This window comes from Natrix helvetica, assembly GCF_964273705.1.
Source record: "Natrix helvetica genome assembly, chromosome: 15".
In the NCBI taxonomy this organism is placed as follows: domain Eukaryota; kingdom Metazoa; phylum Chordata; class Lepidosauria; order Squamata; family Natricidae; genus Natrix; species Natrix helvetica.
In genome coordinates, this window is record NC_138565.1 from 8765225 (window position 1) to 8781047 (window position 15823).

At 43.1% G+C, this 15823-nt stretch overlaps 2 protein-coding genes across 2 annotated transcripts in view; one reads left to right on the top strand and one right to left on the bottom strand.

Annotated features, from left to right (window-relative positions):
- LOC309399629 (uncharacterized protein) overlaps positions 1 to 15823 on the bottom strand; it is a 234878-nt gene that overhangs the window by 179202 nt on the left and 39853 nt on the right. The gene's annotated exons all lie outside the window — the stretch shown is intronic.
- Positions 3689 to 4973, top strand: LOC309399343 (uncharacterized protein; the record flags this gene model as incomplete). The annotated part of the gene is made up of 3 exons (XM_081967079.1): positions 3689 to 3697; positions 3962 to 4096; positions 4318 to 4973. Exon 3 carries the CDS (start codon positions 4437 to 4439, stop codon positions 4971 to 4973), a length of 537 nt encoding a protein of 178 aa, XP_081823205.1. The 5' UTR covers positions 3689 to 3697; positions 3962 to 4096; positions 4318 to 4436.

The following is a 15823-nucleotide window of genomic DNA, read 5'->3' on the forward strand; positions in this document are numbered from 1 at the left end:
ATCATATAAGGGACCTAGGACAGTTGGGGTCCTCATGGGTGAATAAAATGGTGGGAGAATTGAATAAGTAAATACAAGTAATCCAACAGTATTGTGTCTCCCTTACCCCCACCACTTTTAACAACTTCCAGTCATAATATTCAGATAGGGGACAGAGTGTGGTAAAACACTGGAAAAGGAAGATGATGCTTAAAGAAACGCCCCCTAAAAACTGCCCTACCGGCAATGGGCAGAATTACGGGGCAGAAGAGGCCCTACTGAAGTCACCCTCTGGAAGCTGACTTCTCGACGTATGGCTGAAGATTTGGAGGAGGAAGACAACATTTCATTTGTTAGATATAAGATGTATTAGAAAGTGTGAGCACCTGTCAGGAAATGGCAAGCCAAGTATTCATAGTCATAACTGTACTATCTCTCGCTTTAGTGAATGTACTTATTTGTTGTATTGCATATTCATCCCTCAGGATGCTGAGGCTAAGATCATTAATTGCACCAACAAGGCTAGCTAAAATATCGTCAAATACATCCCCAAAATGTTGGAAATGCGAATCGATAAACGGAACGTACTACCACTTATGGCGGACCTGTGAGGAGGCTAAAAAGTTTTGGAAAAAGATGAAAAACTGGCTGGAGGCAATAACGGGAGTTAAAATAGAATAAAAACCTGCGGGTTTTGCCTTCCCACAAAGAGTGGACCACTCATAATGAAGACAACACACAAGGTTTCTTGATACATGAGTGGCCCAGAACGTTATCTGAAGCCTGCTTTTATTAAGAGCCGATAAGGAAATAAAAGCATCCTAATTTATTATTGGTTACAATAAGCATTTCTGCCTAAATATGGTTATATTTAGCTCTACCTGCTTAAGCGCTTTTACCACGTGTTTCCTATGCTGCTAGTAACTTCCTCAGTTTGAAAGTCCCTGTTAAGATGGTTTCGATATTACTTTAGCTTTGCAATCACAGCTTTCTAATTTGGGCCCTCCCAGTGGGCATCCATCTCAACCCGCATATTCCAGTCCCAAATTCCATATATGTGTTCCAATCAGGAAAACTGATCTGCACATATACCATGGTGACCTTGTTCCCACAGAAACCGGAAATCTTCTTATTAGGATTACTGCCTACAAAATACAAAAAAGAAACCCAATACTTAATATTGCATATAATAATGGCGGCAAGAATTGCCTATGCCCAGAAATGGAAAAACAAGCTAACTCCAAGCGAAGATGAAATAATAAGAAAGGTGATGGATTGTGCTGAAATGGACAAGCTAACTAAAGAAATCCAGGGAAAAGAAGAATCAGAATTTTATCAGATATGGGATAAATGGTATAGGTGGATGGAGGAAAGAAATAAGAATCCTAGGAGATAAATAAGTAAAATGTGGTAGCTCGTACAGATTGTTGTCGGTGTTAAAATGTTTATTTATTGGATAATATAAATACGAATGATTCTGGATAAAAGTACTTTCAAACAAATGCAGTTAAAGGAGAATGTTGGTACACTCTTTGATTTAAAATGCACAACTCAATTTGAATGAAGTATAAAGAATGATTGTAGTAATGCACGGAATTTAATTGTAACCAATTGACATGCTAGCTGTGTGAGTGTATAACAGTAGTAGTAGATTGGTTCAGGCTTTGCTGAAGCTGAAACGCAAGTAGGCCGTGAGAAAATGACCTTTAAAAGTGCTTGCATAGGATGTTGGCTAACTGCAACATTTAACTATAGCTGTTTGCTTGTTACAATATTTGATAACTGTTTTCTTGTTATTTGTGGGAAATTACTGAGTGTACTTTTCTTGTACGTGCCTATCTCCCAGCCTTTGTAAAACTATGCAATAAATGGGTTTGTGCAGAACACGTCAGGAGAAATGTAGTTTTCACATTCTCCGAGCATTCTGTGCTTGCCTCCCTCGAGAAAACTCTTTGTGTGATGTCTTGAATTGCGGCTATCGTCCACGCGTGGACCCTCCAAATTCCCGGTGAGGACCGGGGCTCGTTCTCCCTCCCATGGGAGAACCCTGAAGACCCAAACAGGTGAATCCGGACTTGAGTGTGTCGCAAACCTTGCAGCGACATAGCTGGAAGACGTATTGAAGAGCTTTTTGTCTGTATGTTTTCTGTCTAATTTAAACAATAATAAAAAAAAATATTTTTCTTGAAAACTGGCTTGTTGATTCGGTTTAATTGGTAACTCTAAATTCTGTTAAATTCTAAATTAAACAGCTGTGTCCCTAAGGGACAGTCTTTTCTGCCTTGGGCGGTTTTTTTTTGGGGGGGGCAATCTTCCTCCCCTCTGTGGGCTTGGAGCTCTAGCCCGATTCCAAGGCTGCGGGAGTGCCAAGCTCCATAGGGCGGCTGTGTCGGGGGAGAGCCGGGCTTCACAGAAGCAGAGACCTTGGCGGGGGGGCTGCGCTTGGCTGCGCGGGGCCCCGGGAGGCTTTACGAAGCTGCCTTGGTTCTGGACCCTCCGAGGGGGTGAAAGGCCTCAAGCCTTGCTCTACATGCCCTGATCTACCGACACCTCTTTCAGGCCCCGATCTACCGGCAGATCTTTCGGGTCCCGGTCTACCGCGTGCTCTTTCAGGCCCCGATCTACCAGCGGCTCTTGCCGGCCCCGGTCTACCGCATGCTCTTGTGCGTCCCGGTCTACCGCATTCTCGTTCAGTCCCCGATCTACCGGTAGCCCTTTCAGGCCCCGATCTGCCAGCAGACCTGTCACGTTCTTGCAAGTCCCGGTCCACCGTATGCTCGTCCAGACCCGGTCTACCGCATGCTCTTTCAGGCCCCGATCTACCAGCAGGTCATACAGGCCCCGATATACCGCAGCGTGGTTTCAGGTCCCGATCTCCCAGCAGCTCGTCAGGGCTCTTGCAGGTCCCGGTCTACCGCATGCTCAGTCTGCGATCTACCGGCAGCCCTTCCAGGCCCCGATCTACCAGCAGCTCTTGCAGACCCCGAATAAAATCGTAAAATTTTACTACTTGTCATTTTTTGTAGGAGTTGGATCCCTACTTTAATTTTTCCCCAGAACTCCCACTTACTTCTCTCCCTCATGACTTTCTCCACTCCCCCTTCTTTCTTTCTTTCTTTCTTTCTTTCTTTCTTTCTTTCTTTCTTTCTTTCTTTCTTTCTTCTTTTCTTTCTTCTTTCTTTCTTTCTTCTTTCTTTCTTTCTTTCTCTTTCTTTCTTTTCTTCTTTCTTTCTTTCCTTCTTTCTTTCTTCCTTCTTCCCTCCCTTCCTCCCTACCTCCCTTCCTACTTCCTTCCTTCCTTCCTGCCTACCTACCTTCCTACCTTCCTTCTTCTCCCTCTCCTCTTCCCTCTACCTCTACTCAAATATCAATTTTAAATAGTGATAGGGTGTAGTAAACTCTATATATTGATTAGTTCGTGTGTTATATAGGAACAGCTGTCATAGGGATAATGGGATAATGTGAGAGAGTTATCGGTTTATCACTGTATATATATATGTGTGTGTGTGTGTGTGTATGTCACATTTATAATACTCCTAACTTTTTATTAATCTAATAATCTATTTTGATAACAATTAAGCATTCAGAGGAGCGACAGAAGTTCCCAGATGCAGGTAGGGCGCCGGACTGCGGGAAGTCGCCGGCTGAGAGGCTGTGCGGACAGGAGAGCCCTGGGAGGGAGGCCCGTGACAGGCGGGGGCCTTGGACTCCCCTGCGGGTAAGGGGGCGCAGCCGTGACCCACCTCTTTCTCTCCGCTGCAGGAGGACGGAGGAGCCCGGCGGGGGAAGGAAGGAAGAGCCGCCGAGGAGTTGGAGGAGAGCGGGCTCCGGAGAACAGCCCTGCCCGGTCCTGACGCAGCTTCCCCAGGAGGCGGCAGGGAAAGGCCGGGAGGCTCCGGGGTTGCAGGAGGGATGAGCGTCGAAGTTTCCCCGATGCAAATGACACGATCTGGCAGGAAAAGCGCTTTCTTCCCTACTTCAGCAATCAGACCAGGAGAGCTGCAGGGGGCGGTGCCAGGAGAGGAAAAGGCGGAGCTTGGCCATAAATGGGATGGAGGCCGGTCTGGCCTTCAATTTCGGATACAGAGAAGCGACCGAGAAAGAAATTCTATTAAGGGTAAGCATGTGGCCTGAGGCAGGTAGGGCGCAAGGGAGTTGCCGAGAGGTTCCTCCTGAGAAGGGAGACCTGTGAGCAGGGAGAGGTCAGGCTCCTGAGCGTTGGTCTCCTGGGTGAGGGGGACCCTGACAGGGAGGCCCGTGGGAGGCGGAGGCTTCGGCCTGGGCTTTTCCTGCGAGGAAGGGGATGCAGTCATGACCGCCTCTCTCTCTCCCCTGCAGGAGGATGGAAAAGCCCGGCTGGGAAAGGAAAGAAGCGCTTCCTGACAGCAGGAGATCCCTGCGTGGCTTCCCCGGGAGAAGGCAGAGAAAGGTCGGGTGGCTCCGGCGGTGCAGGAGGGATGAGCCCAGGGGGACCCCGGAAAAGGCGGCTGCCTGGAGGGCGATGCGGGGAGCAGGACATGTGCAGAGACACCGAGACGGTCCTGGAGGGCGGAGGGTCCTTCGGAAGACCCCGGAATCCCCACAGGATCCAGGAGGAAGAAGAGAAATATCTTCAAAGACACCTAAAGGTCCATACGGGAGAGAAACCTCATAAATGTCTAGAGTGTGGAAAGAGCTTCAGCCAAAGGGGCAACCTTTATATACATCAAAGAATCCACACAGGAGAGAAACCTCATAAATGCCTGGAGTGTGGAAAGAGCTTCAGTGAGCGGAGCAGCCTCTATAAACATCAAAGGATCCACACAGGAGAGAAACCTCATAAATGCCTGGAGTGTGGAAAGAGCTTCAGTCAGAGGAGCAGCCTCTATAAACATCAAAGGATCCACACAGGAGAGAAACCTCATAAATGCCTGGAGTGTGGAAAGAGCTTCAGTCAGAGGAGCAGCCTTTATAAACATCAAAGGATCCACACAGGAGACCCTCCGAGGGGGTGAAAGGCCTCAAGCCTTGCTGTACATGCTCTGATCTACCGACACTTCTTTCAGGTCCCGATCTACCGGCAGCTGGTTCAGGTCCCGATCTACCAGCAGCTCGGCCAGGCTCTTGCAGGTCCCGGTCTACCCGATGCTCTTGCTGGTCCCGGGCTACCGCATGCTCGGTCCGCGATCTAACGGCAGCCCTTCCAGGTCCCGATCTACCTGCAGCTCTTGCAGTCCCCGATCTACCTGGAGCTCTTGCAGTCCCCGATCTTCCGCAGGCTCTTTCAGCCCCAGATCCACCGGCAGCTCTTTCAGGCTCCGAATAAAATCGTAAAATTTTACTACTTGTCATTTTTTGTAGGAGTTGGATCCCTACTTTAGTTTTTCCCCAGAACTCCCACTTACTTTTCTCCCTCGTGACTTTCTCCAGTCCCCCTTCTTTCTTTCTTTCTTTCTTTCTTTCTTTCTTTCTTTCTTTCTTTCTTTCTTTCTCTTTCTTTCTTTCTTTCTTTCTTTCCTTCCTTCTTTCTTTCTTTCTTTGCGGGTTTGCCCCCCCCGCAAAGAGTGGGCTAACTCATAATGAAGACAACAGACAAGGTTTCTTGATTACACGAGTGGCCCAGAACATTATCTGAACCCCCCTTTTATTAAGAGCGTATAAGGAAATAAAAGCATCGCAATTTATTATTGGTTAAAATACAGCGTTATGCCTAATATGGTTATTTTTAGCTATACCTGCTTAAGCGCTTTTACCACGTGTTTCCTATGCAGCTAGTAACTTCCTCAGTTTGAAAGTTCCTGTTAAGATCTAAGCATTGCTATTGTCATTGAAACACAGCTTTCTAATTTGGGTCCTCCCAGTGGGCATCCATCTCAACCCGCATTTACTACTCAATTTATTCCAGTCCCAAATTCCATATATGTGTTCCAATCAGGAAAAGTGATCTGCACATATACCATGGCGACCTTGTTCCCACATCTCCTCTGTTTTTGTTTTATTAGAAGCGATCCTCTTGTTCAGAGTCACTACCTGAAATGCAAGGATGTTTGAAGGAAGAGATGTTGCCAGAGGCTTGGTCAGTGGTGTCTTTGTTCTCGTCCTCACTGTCTAAGGTGAGGGGAACTTTTGCAGACACCTCATCTTCCTGAGGCAGGAGTTGATAGGAGCCATGAGTGTGTAGCAACGCATAAACTCGTGCTGTTACCCTTTTTTCAGCTAACAATGACAAACTATTGGAGATAGTACGAACAAAGATTGGCAAAACACAGGGTAATATTATGCAGCCTAAAGCAATCATTCCAATAAGCGCAACTACAGTTTGCAAACCAGGCAATTTTGGCCACCATCCTCTAAAGGCATCAGAGAGGTCCATCCCCTTCCATGTTTGCACAGGATTGTTGGAGACCATGGTTCCTCAGGGCAGGTGCCAGGCAGTGGAAGGATTTTTGTGCAGGGTTTGTAATGTCCGAGAGCTTCCTTGTGGCAGAATTATTCCGTTTGATGCACAATTCCGCAGGAAATGAGATAAAAAGTGTCACTGAGTAAGTTTTGTTCATAGTGTGATGGTTTGTAAAGTCATCTTCTTACAAAGGGCTAGAAAAGGAGCTATTATCAGGAGAGGGATATCCCTGCAGTTGTCTATACAAAGCATAAACCTGACCCTGGGCCAACGTGAGAGGTGGTTTTGGAATTAAACATGTAGAAAGCAAATTTTTCATATATACACTTCAGACAAACAAAAGGCATCAGTTTGTGTGATGTATGCAAGCTGTACATATAAGTCTTGTTTCATGTGTTGTTCAAGTGAATGTCTGGGTGATATGACAGCTGCTGATGCCAAAGTACAGTTATTATCAAGCAAACACAAAAATTGCAGCACACAAATTCTCGGGTGCGCTTTGGTGGTTAAATTCTTCACATCTCCCCATGTCACTGGATGACTGGCATGACAGAATCGGGTTGGTGTAGAGTCACCGTTGCCATCTCTGGGATAGGAGCCAGGGGTTGGTGGCACGACATCTTTGGCTGGACCCTGTAGATGTAAACACAGCAGCCTAGCCCCACCCCCAAGTAATTAAAGTAATCGGTCCTAACCATGTTTTGTCTGGTAATTGGTGTAAATATACCAGATGAAGAGGCAAACTTGTTTTTTGTTGAAAATGCTTCTGATAAGCGGTCGAATTAGAAATTGAAAAATTCAATTGATTCAAAGTAAATTAAACAAGGGTTGAGTTTTGTTTTGCAGGGCTGGGAGGCCGAGGCATTTTTCCTTTTGATTTATTCAGGGCATGTTTGTGAGTCTAATTAGCTCGCTCTGCAATTCCCTGGCCATGAGAACCACAGGGCAAGCCAATTTTGTGTGTGTTGGACCACTTGTCACAAAAGTCTGCAAAGGCAGTACTGATGTAGAGTTTGTTTCCAGTTCAATTGGGCGTCCCAACGTTGCAAAGGTACGAATGTAGTGGTTGATCATGAAACCAAAATAAGTGTCAATGGAAACATGTAGATATTTCCACGGGGCAAATGAAGCATATTGGGTGACATCCATTTGCCAGATCTGTCAGGATTCAGTGCCCCTGGGATTTACTCCCATAGGCACTGAATGTGCTTGATGACTGCATGTGGGGCATTGTTGAATGATTGCAGCCGCTTCTGTTGAAGAGAGATCAAATTGTTTCATAAATGCCTTTGAAAAGGCTGATGGCTTCTGATGTGAGAAACATGAAAGGAGTGTTGTCTTTTTGAAATAAGAGTTTGTAGGGAAAGAAAAAGGACAGCAAGGTAGGTTCAATAGAAGGAGAGAGATATTTTTTGCTTAAAGGGTTGAAAGGAGAGTTCCAGAGGAAAGGTGCAGTTTTTGGTTTGGAGCTTCTTTGTAGATTGTTCATGTTTGCACCGCCCCCAAGGGCGCGGCACTAAACCTTGAAATGACCAGGTTTCCCACAATTTAAACAATTTCCGGTAGGGCAGGAAGAAGCAGATGAAGAAGAAGCAGGAAACGCGCCATTTTGTTGCAACGCAGCAGCAAGAGCCCCCATCTTGTGGTCAGTTGTACCCACGATGCGACAAGCCTGAAGGAAATCAGCTAAAGTAACCCCGGGATGATTTGCTATAGGTTGAAGAACCTTTTGACAATCCCTATTACCATTTTCATAAGCCAATTTCAGAGAAAGTTCATCTCGGGCATCCTCATTTTTCGTCCTCAAAAACATATCTCTGACTTCCTCTCACTTATCTGAAATCCTCTTTTCCAATGACCAGTTACTGTACAAAATGCACATTGATTTGGAACCAAAACAACCTCCAACTGCCAAAGCTAACATCTCCATTTCAGCACCAATATCTGATTGTCCTTCCAAATTTCCTTCTAAACTGAGCTGGATTCAAACAAAAATGTTACTCACTCTCTCTGACTACATATTGTAATTTCTAAGTCATATCTGTAAGAATTCCTAATAGGGCAGCAACTAGCGCTGCCGACAGACAAACAAACAACAGACCAACAAACAATTAAACAAACAAACGGGACATCTGTTAAACATACAAAGTGCGCGCAAACATAAAAACATAAAAGAGAAAAAAAACAGCTTCAAAAATAAAACAAACAATCTAAATAAGGTAATTTGAGTCAATACTCTGAAATATTATGAGAATATCAAACTTTTCAGAAGGCAAAGTTGCATTCCTGAGCCAAGATAGTAAACTTGCAAATGCAGGCATCTAATATCACCCTTTACCCCGCCTTTCTCAGGCTGAGACGTCAGGGAGAGAAAAGAAAAAAAAATGGTGAAAAGAACACAGCCCCCCCCCTCCTGCCTTCTCACCAGAGAAAAAGAGGGGGGTGAGAGGAAAGGAAAAAAATTGTTTTTTTAAAACGACAGGCTCCCTTTTCTGGGAAGACAGGGAGAAAAAATAGAGACACATAAATCATTTTGTACTAGGGTTTTGATCCCTGATGAAAGAGAGGGCGAGATGTTACAGACATGCCCCTCCTTGGATTTTTACACTCTCTTTTAAAATAACGCTTTTCTTGAGGTTTCCTGTAATAAAGCAGTTACTATGAGCGCAAGCCATTGCAGAATCGTACAGGGGAGGTATTGCTTCTGCAGGCACCTGATTATCAAATTTATAATGAATCATTCCATGACTACGCGCCACGTAGTCAAAATTTGGACTGGGGCTCTAAGAGCCGCATGGAAATATTCCCCCAATTTTGTCCAAGTCGAATTTTTATGGACACTGTTTCCAAATTTAAAACAGAAGGCCAATTAACTCCTTTTTTGTCAAACGAGGGAGAGATTTCCCTCCATTTGAGGCAATTTTAGTGGAGGATTCAGTTGATTCTCCCAACTCTTGCAAATGTACAAACTTGCCCATGAGAGAATCTTCCGCCTATACTTACGGGTAACCGGTCGTGTTTCAGACAGGTCGAAAGGCCAGCCTCTTCCAGGCGAGTAGGTACAGACGGTCCGAGACTGATTCTGATGAATCACGTCGGGGTCACCAGTTGCGGGTTTGCCCCCCCCCCCCCGCAAAGAGTGGGCTAACTCATAATGAAGACAACAGACAAGGTTTCTTGATTACACGAGTGGCCCAGAACATTATCTCTTTATTAAGAGCGTATAAGGAAATAAAAGCATCGTAATTTATTATTGGTTAAAATACAGCGTTATGCCTAATATGGTTATTTTTAGCTATACCTGCTTAAGCGCTTTTACCACGTGTTTCCTATGCAGCTAGTAACTTCCTCAGTTTGAAAGTTCCTGTTAAGATCTAAGCATTGCTATTGTCATTGCAAACACAGCTTTCTAATTTGGGTCCTCCCAGTGGGCATCCATCTCAACCCGCATTTACTACTCAATTTATTCCAGTCCCAAATTCCATATATGTGTTCCAATCAGGAAAACTGATCTGCACATATACCATGGGGACCTTGTTCCCACATTTCTTTCCTTCTTTCTTTCTTTCTTCCTCCCTTCCTCCCTCCTCCCTACCTCCCTTCCTACTTCCTTCCTTCCTGCCTACCTTCCTCCTTCTCCCTCTCCTCTTCCCTCTACCTCTACTCAAATATCAATTTTAAATAGTGATAGGGTGTAGTAAACTCTATATATTGATTAGTTCGTGTGTTATATAGGAACAGCTGTCATAGGGAAAATGTGATAATGTGAGAGACTCTTCGGTTTATCACTGTATATATATGTGTGTGTGTGTGTGTGTGTGTGTGTATGTCACATTTATAATACTCCTAACTTTCTAATAATCTAATAATCTATTTTGATAACTCTAAGGGTAGAATGTTTATAGTTATTGCTTATATTATCCTAGATTAATCGGTACTAGTGCCAATAATATCGAAATTAGCTGAGAAGGGAACTTCTGACATATGTCTTGAAACACCTTGAGGACCTCACTGGGCTCAGGTCTTTAGTGCAAAACGAGAACATTCAAATGCCAAATCTGCAGACCCTTCAGCCCTCGCCTGCCTGGATGCCCCTACAGACCTCCCCCCACCTTGTCTATGGAGGGATGCCGGATGGGGGGAAAGGCACAGCCAGAAGAGCCCTCAACCTCCTGAATGCAGGGGAGGAGGCGGATGGGGAGAAGACAAGACCCCAAAGATCAAAGGGAGCTCCTTGCCTCACCTCCACACAGGAGTAGGGATTTGCACCCTCTGTCTGGTTGAAGGAAGGTGGACGCCGTTTTGGCTGATGAATAGAAAGCAAAGTAATGGGGGACTTTCACTATCCAGCCAACGGCGGAGTCCCTAGTCTCTGCACCTAGTGGGAGATCAAACAAGTCCCTAATGAGTCTTATTCATTGAAAACATTCTTATAACTGCCCACCTTTCCGTCAGCTCTGTGCAGCTCACAAAAAGCAGTTTTAAAAACTTCACAACACATTAAAACACAAAACATTGAAAATAAAAACCAACAAACTAAAGACTGGCATCAATCCATGCCAACTTCTCATTGTCTGATCTCCCAGCGTCTGGGGAAAAGCCAGGTGTTTAAGGCTAAAAGGGTGGAGGCCATTTGAGAATATGACTAGTACCTCGCAAAGCTTTGTTGGCTTTAGAGGGTCCCTTTACCGATTTCTGCTGGAAGACAAAGGGACCATTGAGAGAATCCAATTGACAGGAGTTTCAGATATCTGGGGCTGGTCTTGCATGTAGCGATCACTGGCCTGGATTGAAGCTAGGCCCAAGTACAAGATAAGTTTTGTTTTTCTATAAGTTTCTATTCCTGAACATTTACAAGTTTTCCTGTAAATCATGAAGAAGCTGTGTGTAGTATCATGTTTCTGTATACGTGATAGTAGTTATCTATGCTTATGCTTGACTCTGACCAATAGAATGCTATTCCTTTGTGTTTCTGTAAGCTTCCTAATAAAAGGGGTCGGACGGAGCAATCTGTGTGCACCCCACCTCGAGGACTTCATGGTGTCGAGTTGTTCTTGAGCCAGGTGCCCCCGTGGAAATGGCACGCACCCTCGCGAGGGTCCCCGGAGAAGCAAGCCTCCCCCCGGTCCTTGCAGGTGGCAAGGACCCCCTCACCAGTGCAGCTACGCAACTGGTGACCCCGACGTGATTCCTGTCTAGGTCTGCGTCACCTTCACCCCCCGTCTTACGCACCTGGCAAAGGCTTGATCATCGTAAGTATGGGCTCATCACTTTTCAAAGTTTCGTCAGTACAGGGACGAACTTTTCACCTTGGTGGAGAAGAAAAATTGCTTGCAAAAAATTAACGGCACCACTATCTATCCTCTTTCTAAAGTTTCTTTATGTAAATTTTTCTAGTACTTAGAAAAACAATGTCCGGCTTATCTGGAAAAGGCTCCATAAAAATGTCTATGTGGAAGATTGGGATTTATTTCCACAAGACACAAAGAGCCCCTGCAAAAGTGTTATCTATCAAGTAAAAATTCTTTCTCCAAAATTATTTTCAATTGGCCTCTCAACTCTTCATGGAGATGTTAATTTTTCAGCTCCTCCATGGTTAGAGAAACAATTAGCAAAAGAGGAGGGGAATAAACATATGTTTTCTGCCTCTCCACCTAAATTTATTCCACAAGATCATGAAATAATTAGTTTAAAGGATTGCTTTTTTCTATTCTTCCTTGCCCTGCTTCGCAAGAAAAGTCTGACTTTGTGTGTCTGCCTCTTACCTCCCCCCACCTCCTCCTCTTCGGGATGTCTGTTGTTTCCCCCCCATACACACACACACTTTTCCCTCTTTAGAAAGACTCTGTGTCGGCTTCTGCTTGTTGCTTCCCCCCCCCCACATTCTTTTCTTTTGAAATGTTCCCTCCCCCCTCACCTCCTCCTTTTTTTGAAAGAGCCTGTATCGGTTTAATATATTGCAGGAAAACAACAGAGAGATAATTTTGAGGCTCAAATGCAATTGTTGGTGAAATTAGCAAAGGGAAATGTTACGTTTGAATGCTGGAGAGCAATTATTGGTTTTGATGATTATAACCCAATTGGCTTTTAAAAATAAAACATGATTTTTTATTGGAAGGAGCGCAGAGAAGGGTAACGAAGGTGATTGATGTGAGGTTGCAGGAACTGGATATGTTTAGCTTGAGAGAAAGAAGGAGTAAGGGTCAAGGAGAGAGATGGCTTGGAGCTGGGGAGAGATTTCCTAACAGTTAGAGCAGTTGGTCAGTGGAACGGCTTGTTTCCAGGGGTTGTAAATGCCCCAACATTGAAGATCTTTGAGAGGATGTTGGATGGTTATTTGTTTGAAACGGTATAGGGTTTCCTGCCTAGGCAGGGGGGTTGGACTGGAGGACCTTTAGGGTCCCTTCCAACTCTGTTATTGTATTGTATTGTATGAATTGCAGATTGTTCCAGTAAAGCATAACTGCATGAAATGTTATAAATTTTTTTGCTCCAAATTTTTTTTTGTTTAAATGAACACGGAGTTATTTTGCTAATTAATTTATGGCAGCTATTGGGGAATCTTTATTTGGGTTCGTCCGTCTGTGTTTGCCGCTACTTAAAGTTTTTTATTTGATTTTTTTTTTTCGTGCCCTTGCTACAGCTGAAAAGATTAATGAGATCTTGAGCATTCCATTTGTGGTTTGCGTAACTTGTCAGCTAATTCTTTTGATGTTTTTTTTTAAAGATAAAAAGGCTCCGTTTTAAAATGTTTTGCCATTATTATTATTTTTTAGGCAGTTGTGGACTTAATAACCTTGGGTTTGTTGTAGAAATTGGACTGATTTAATTAATATTATTTTTCCTATTCCAAAATTTGATTTTTAATTTTGTTTTAGAATAACTTTTTTTTAGTGTGCTTTAACTGACTATGTGGTCTGTATGACTTTCTTGCTTGTCTATTGTTTTCGATTCTCTGCTTTCATAAGACTGTTTTTTTGGATGGAGGGTGAAATTGCTTATAAGGACTCTCATGAAAGTTTCCTACCTTGCAATACTGTTGTTCTTGCAACACTAAAAATTGTCTGTTGCTATTTTAACTTTTCACATCTTTTTTTAACAAGCTTTTAAACTATATTTCTGATTTTCATTATGTGTGTCAATTTATTTTTAATTTTCTAGGTATTTTTTTTAAACTATGCTTTTTTTTTTCAGATTTATTTTTGATTAATTTTTTTATCAAAATGCCTGGGGACTGGCACAATTTTGTCATATGCCACTCAACCAGGCCAAACAAATTGTTTCATCTTGCCCCCAGTGTTTTGGGGCATCCCCCTCTGGGGACAAGGAAGTTAATTTTTATAATTTGGCCTTTAATCACTATGGCAAATAGATGTCACCTATGTTTCTTTTTTTTCGCTCTTTAAAACTAAATTTATTTATCTAGTCAGGGGGTTAGACTAGAAGACCTCCAAGGTCCCTTTTAACTCTACTATTGTATTATTATTGTATTATTTATTTTTTTATTTTTCGCCATATTTTCTTATTTTTTTTTCAGCCTTTATTGCCTTGGGCAAACTTTTCCTTTTAAAGACTGATAATGGCCTGGCCTATTTTTCATTGGCCTTTTTGTAATTTTGTATTAATTGGAACATTGTTTTAAATTTTTGGGTTTTTTTTCCTTACAATTCCACAGGTTAAGCCATTGTGGAACGTGTTACTTGGTCCTTTAAGGACTGTTTTTTCAAACAAATAAAAAAAGAGGGATTTTGGGTACCTAACAATTTGGTGTACCCCAATTTGGCTAATTTGGCATAGGTAACATAATAGATTTAAAAAGTTTGTTTGCCTCCCCCGCAAGGGGGACGAGGACATGCTGTGTTTGCTTCTACAGATCTTTGTGGATTCTAGTATATGACCAGTTCTCAAATCCAGTTCCAGAGATGACCAAGATGACTTTACAGACAGCACAGTGGCCAATACGATCTTGCCAAAACAGCTGTCCAGTGATGTGAAAAACCAAAAACCACCAAAGCAGTGCTGAAACAACGACACGACAACTTATGTGCTGCCATTTTTGCCAAGTTCTTAGTCATCATTAGTCATTATTTGTTTATGTTTACTTGTTTTATCATCTCACCAAAAAACTCATTTGAACAGTGACTACAATAAAAATCTATGGGTGCAACTAACATTACACACAATGACTTGAACTGTACATGAAACATTTGCTTTCTACATGTTTGGATCCTGTTTGAATCTTGTCTGCAGTAATTCAACATTTCATTGGTTCGAATTATAAGACTATCTCTCATTGAGGATTAATTGCTTATGATCCTCCCCCTGATGCAATTGCTTTGTATATATTGATAGTAGCAGTTCCTGAAAATGTAACATGTGCTAAAGTAGTTAACTGTATATTTTTAAGTAATAAGCTTTATTGTCTCTTATTTCTTCCTCTTATTTTGCTCTTAATAACAGTCATGCCTTTCCTAATGCTGATCCGGAGTGTTGGATGTGCCTTTCTTCCCAACCACCATTTTATGAGGCCATTGGCTCACCTTTATCCTTTACTAATGCTACTTCAGATACCACCTGTCGCTGGAGTAACTCTTCTATTACTGTTTCTTCTATTATTGGTCAGGGTTGTTGTATAGGCTATGTTCCCTCTAATTATTTACAATATTGTATTAATGCCTCTACAGATTTATATCATCAATGTATGATTTATTTGCCTAAATCTCGGATGTCTTCTTCTGTCCAGTCATCTGGTATTCATGGGGGTTGGGTGCCTTTGTTTTCTTCCAACCCCACTGCTGATTTTTCAAATTATTTTACAGGATATTTTTTTATTCCCACCAATGGCTCCATTTGGGCTTGCTCTACAGGAGCCACTGCCTGTGTCCAAGGAGACATTCTTCAACAACAACGCTCCTTTTGTATCCAGGTCCACTTGTTGCCGAAGATATCTGTTTTTTCCAACTCTCAATTTATTGATGTCATGGCCCCCTCTCACTATTTTTTGAAACTGCTTTTATACAGACAGCTCAGGTATTGTACTTGACTCTATGGCAGAATTGAGCAAACGCCTTAAAGAACGAGAAAGGGAAAGGCAAGCAACACATAGTTGGTATCAAGGTCTGTTTACTCTTTCCCTTTGGTTGACTATTTTGCTTTCTGCCATCATAGGCCCCGTAATATTCCTCCTTTTTGTTTGTACAATAGGACCATGTGTGCTGGGAAGACTGCTTAAATTCTTAAAGAATCGCTTACAAAATTTGGATGATAATGTTGCTGAAACACGTAAAACGGTTCAATTTCTTAGTCATGTGGTTAAACATTCAGGTGACGATGTCAAACAACCGCTTTTAAATTTCCTTGATAATGAGAGCGACTTAGAGGGGGAACTAGATGCCAAAGAGGTGTTTGGTGAGAGCGGTAGGTTGGAACCGAAGGGTCTCAGCCTGCTACCTCAGACCTGCACTC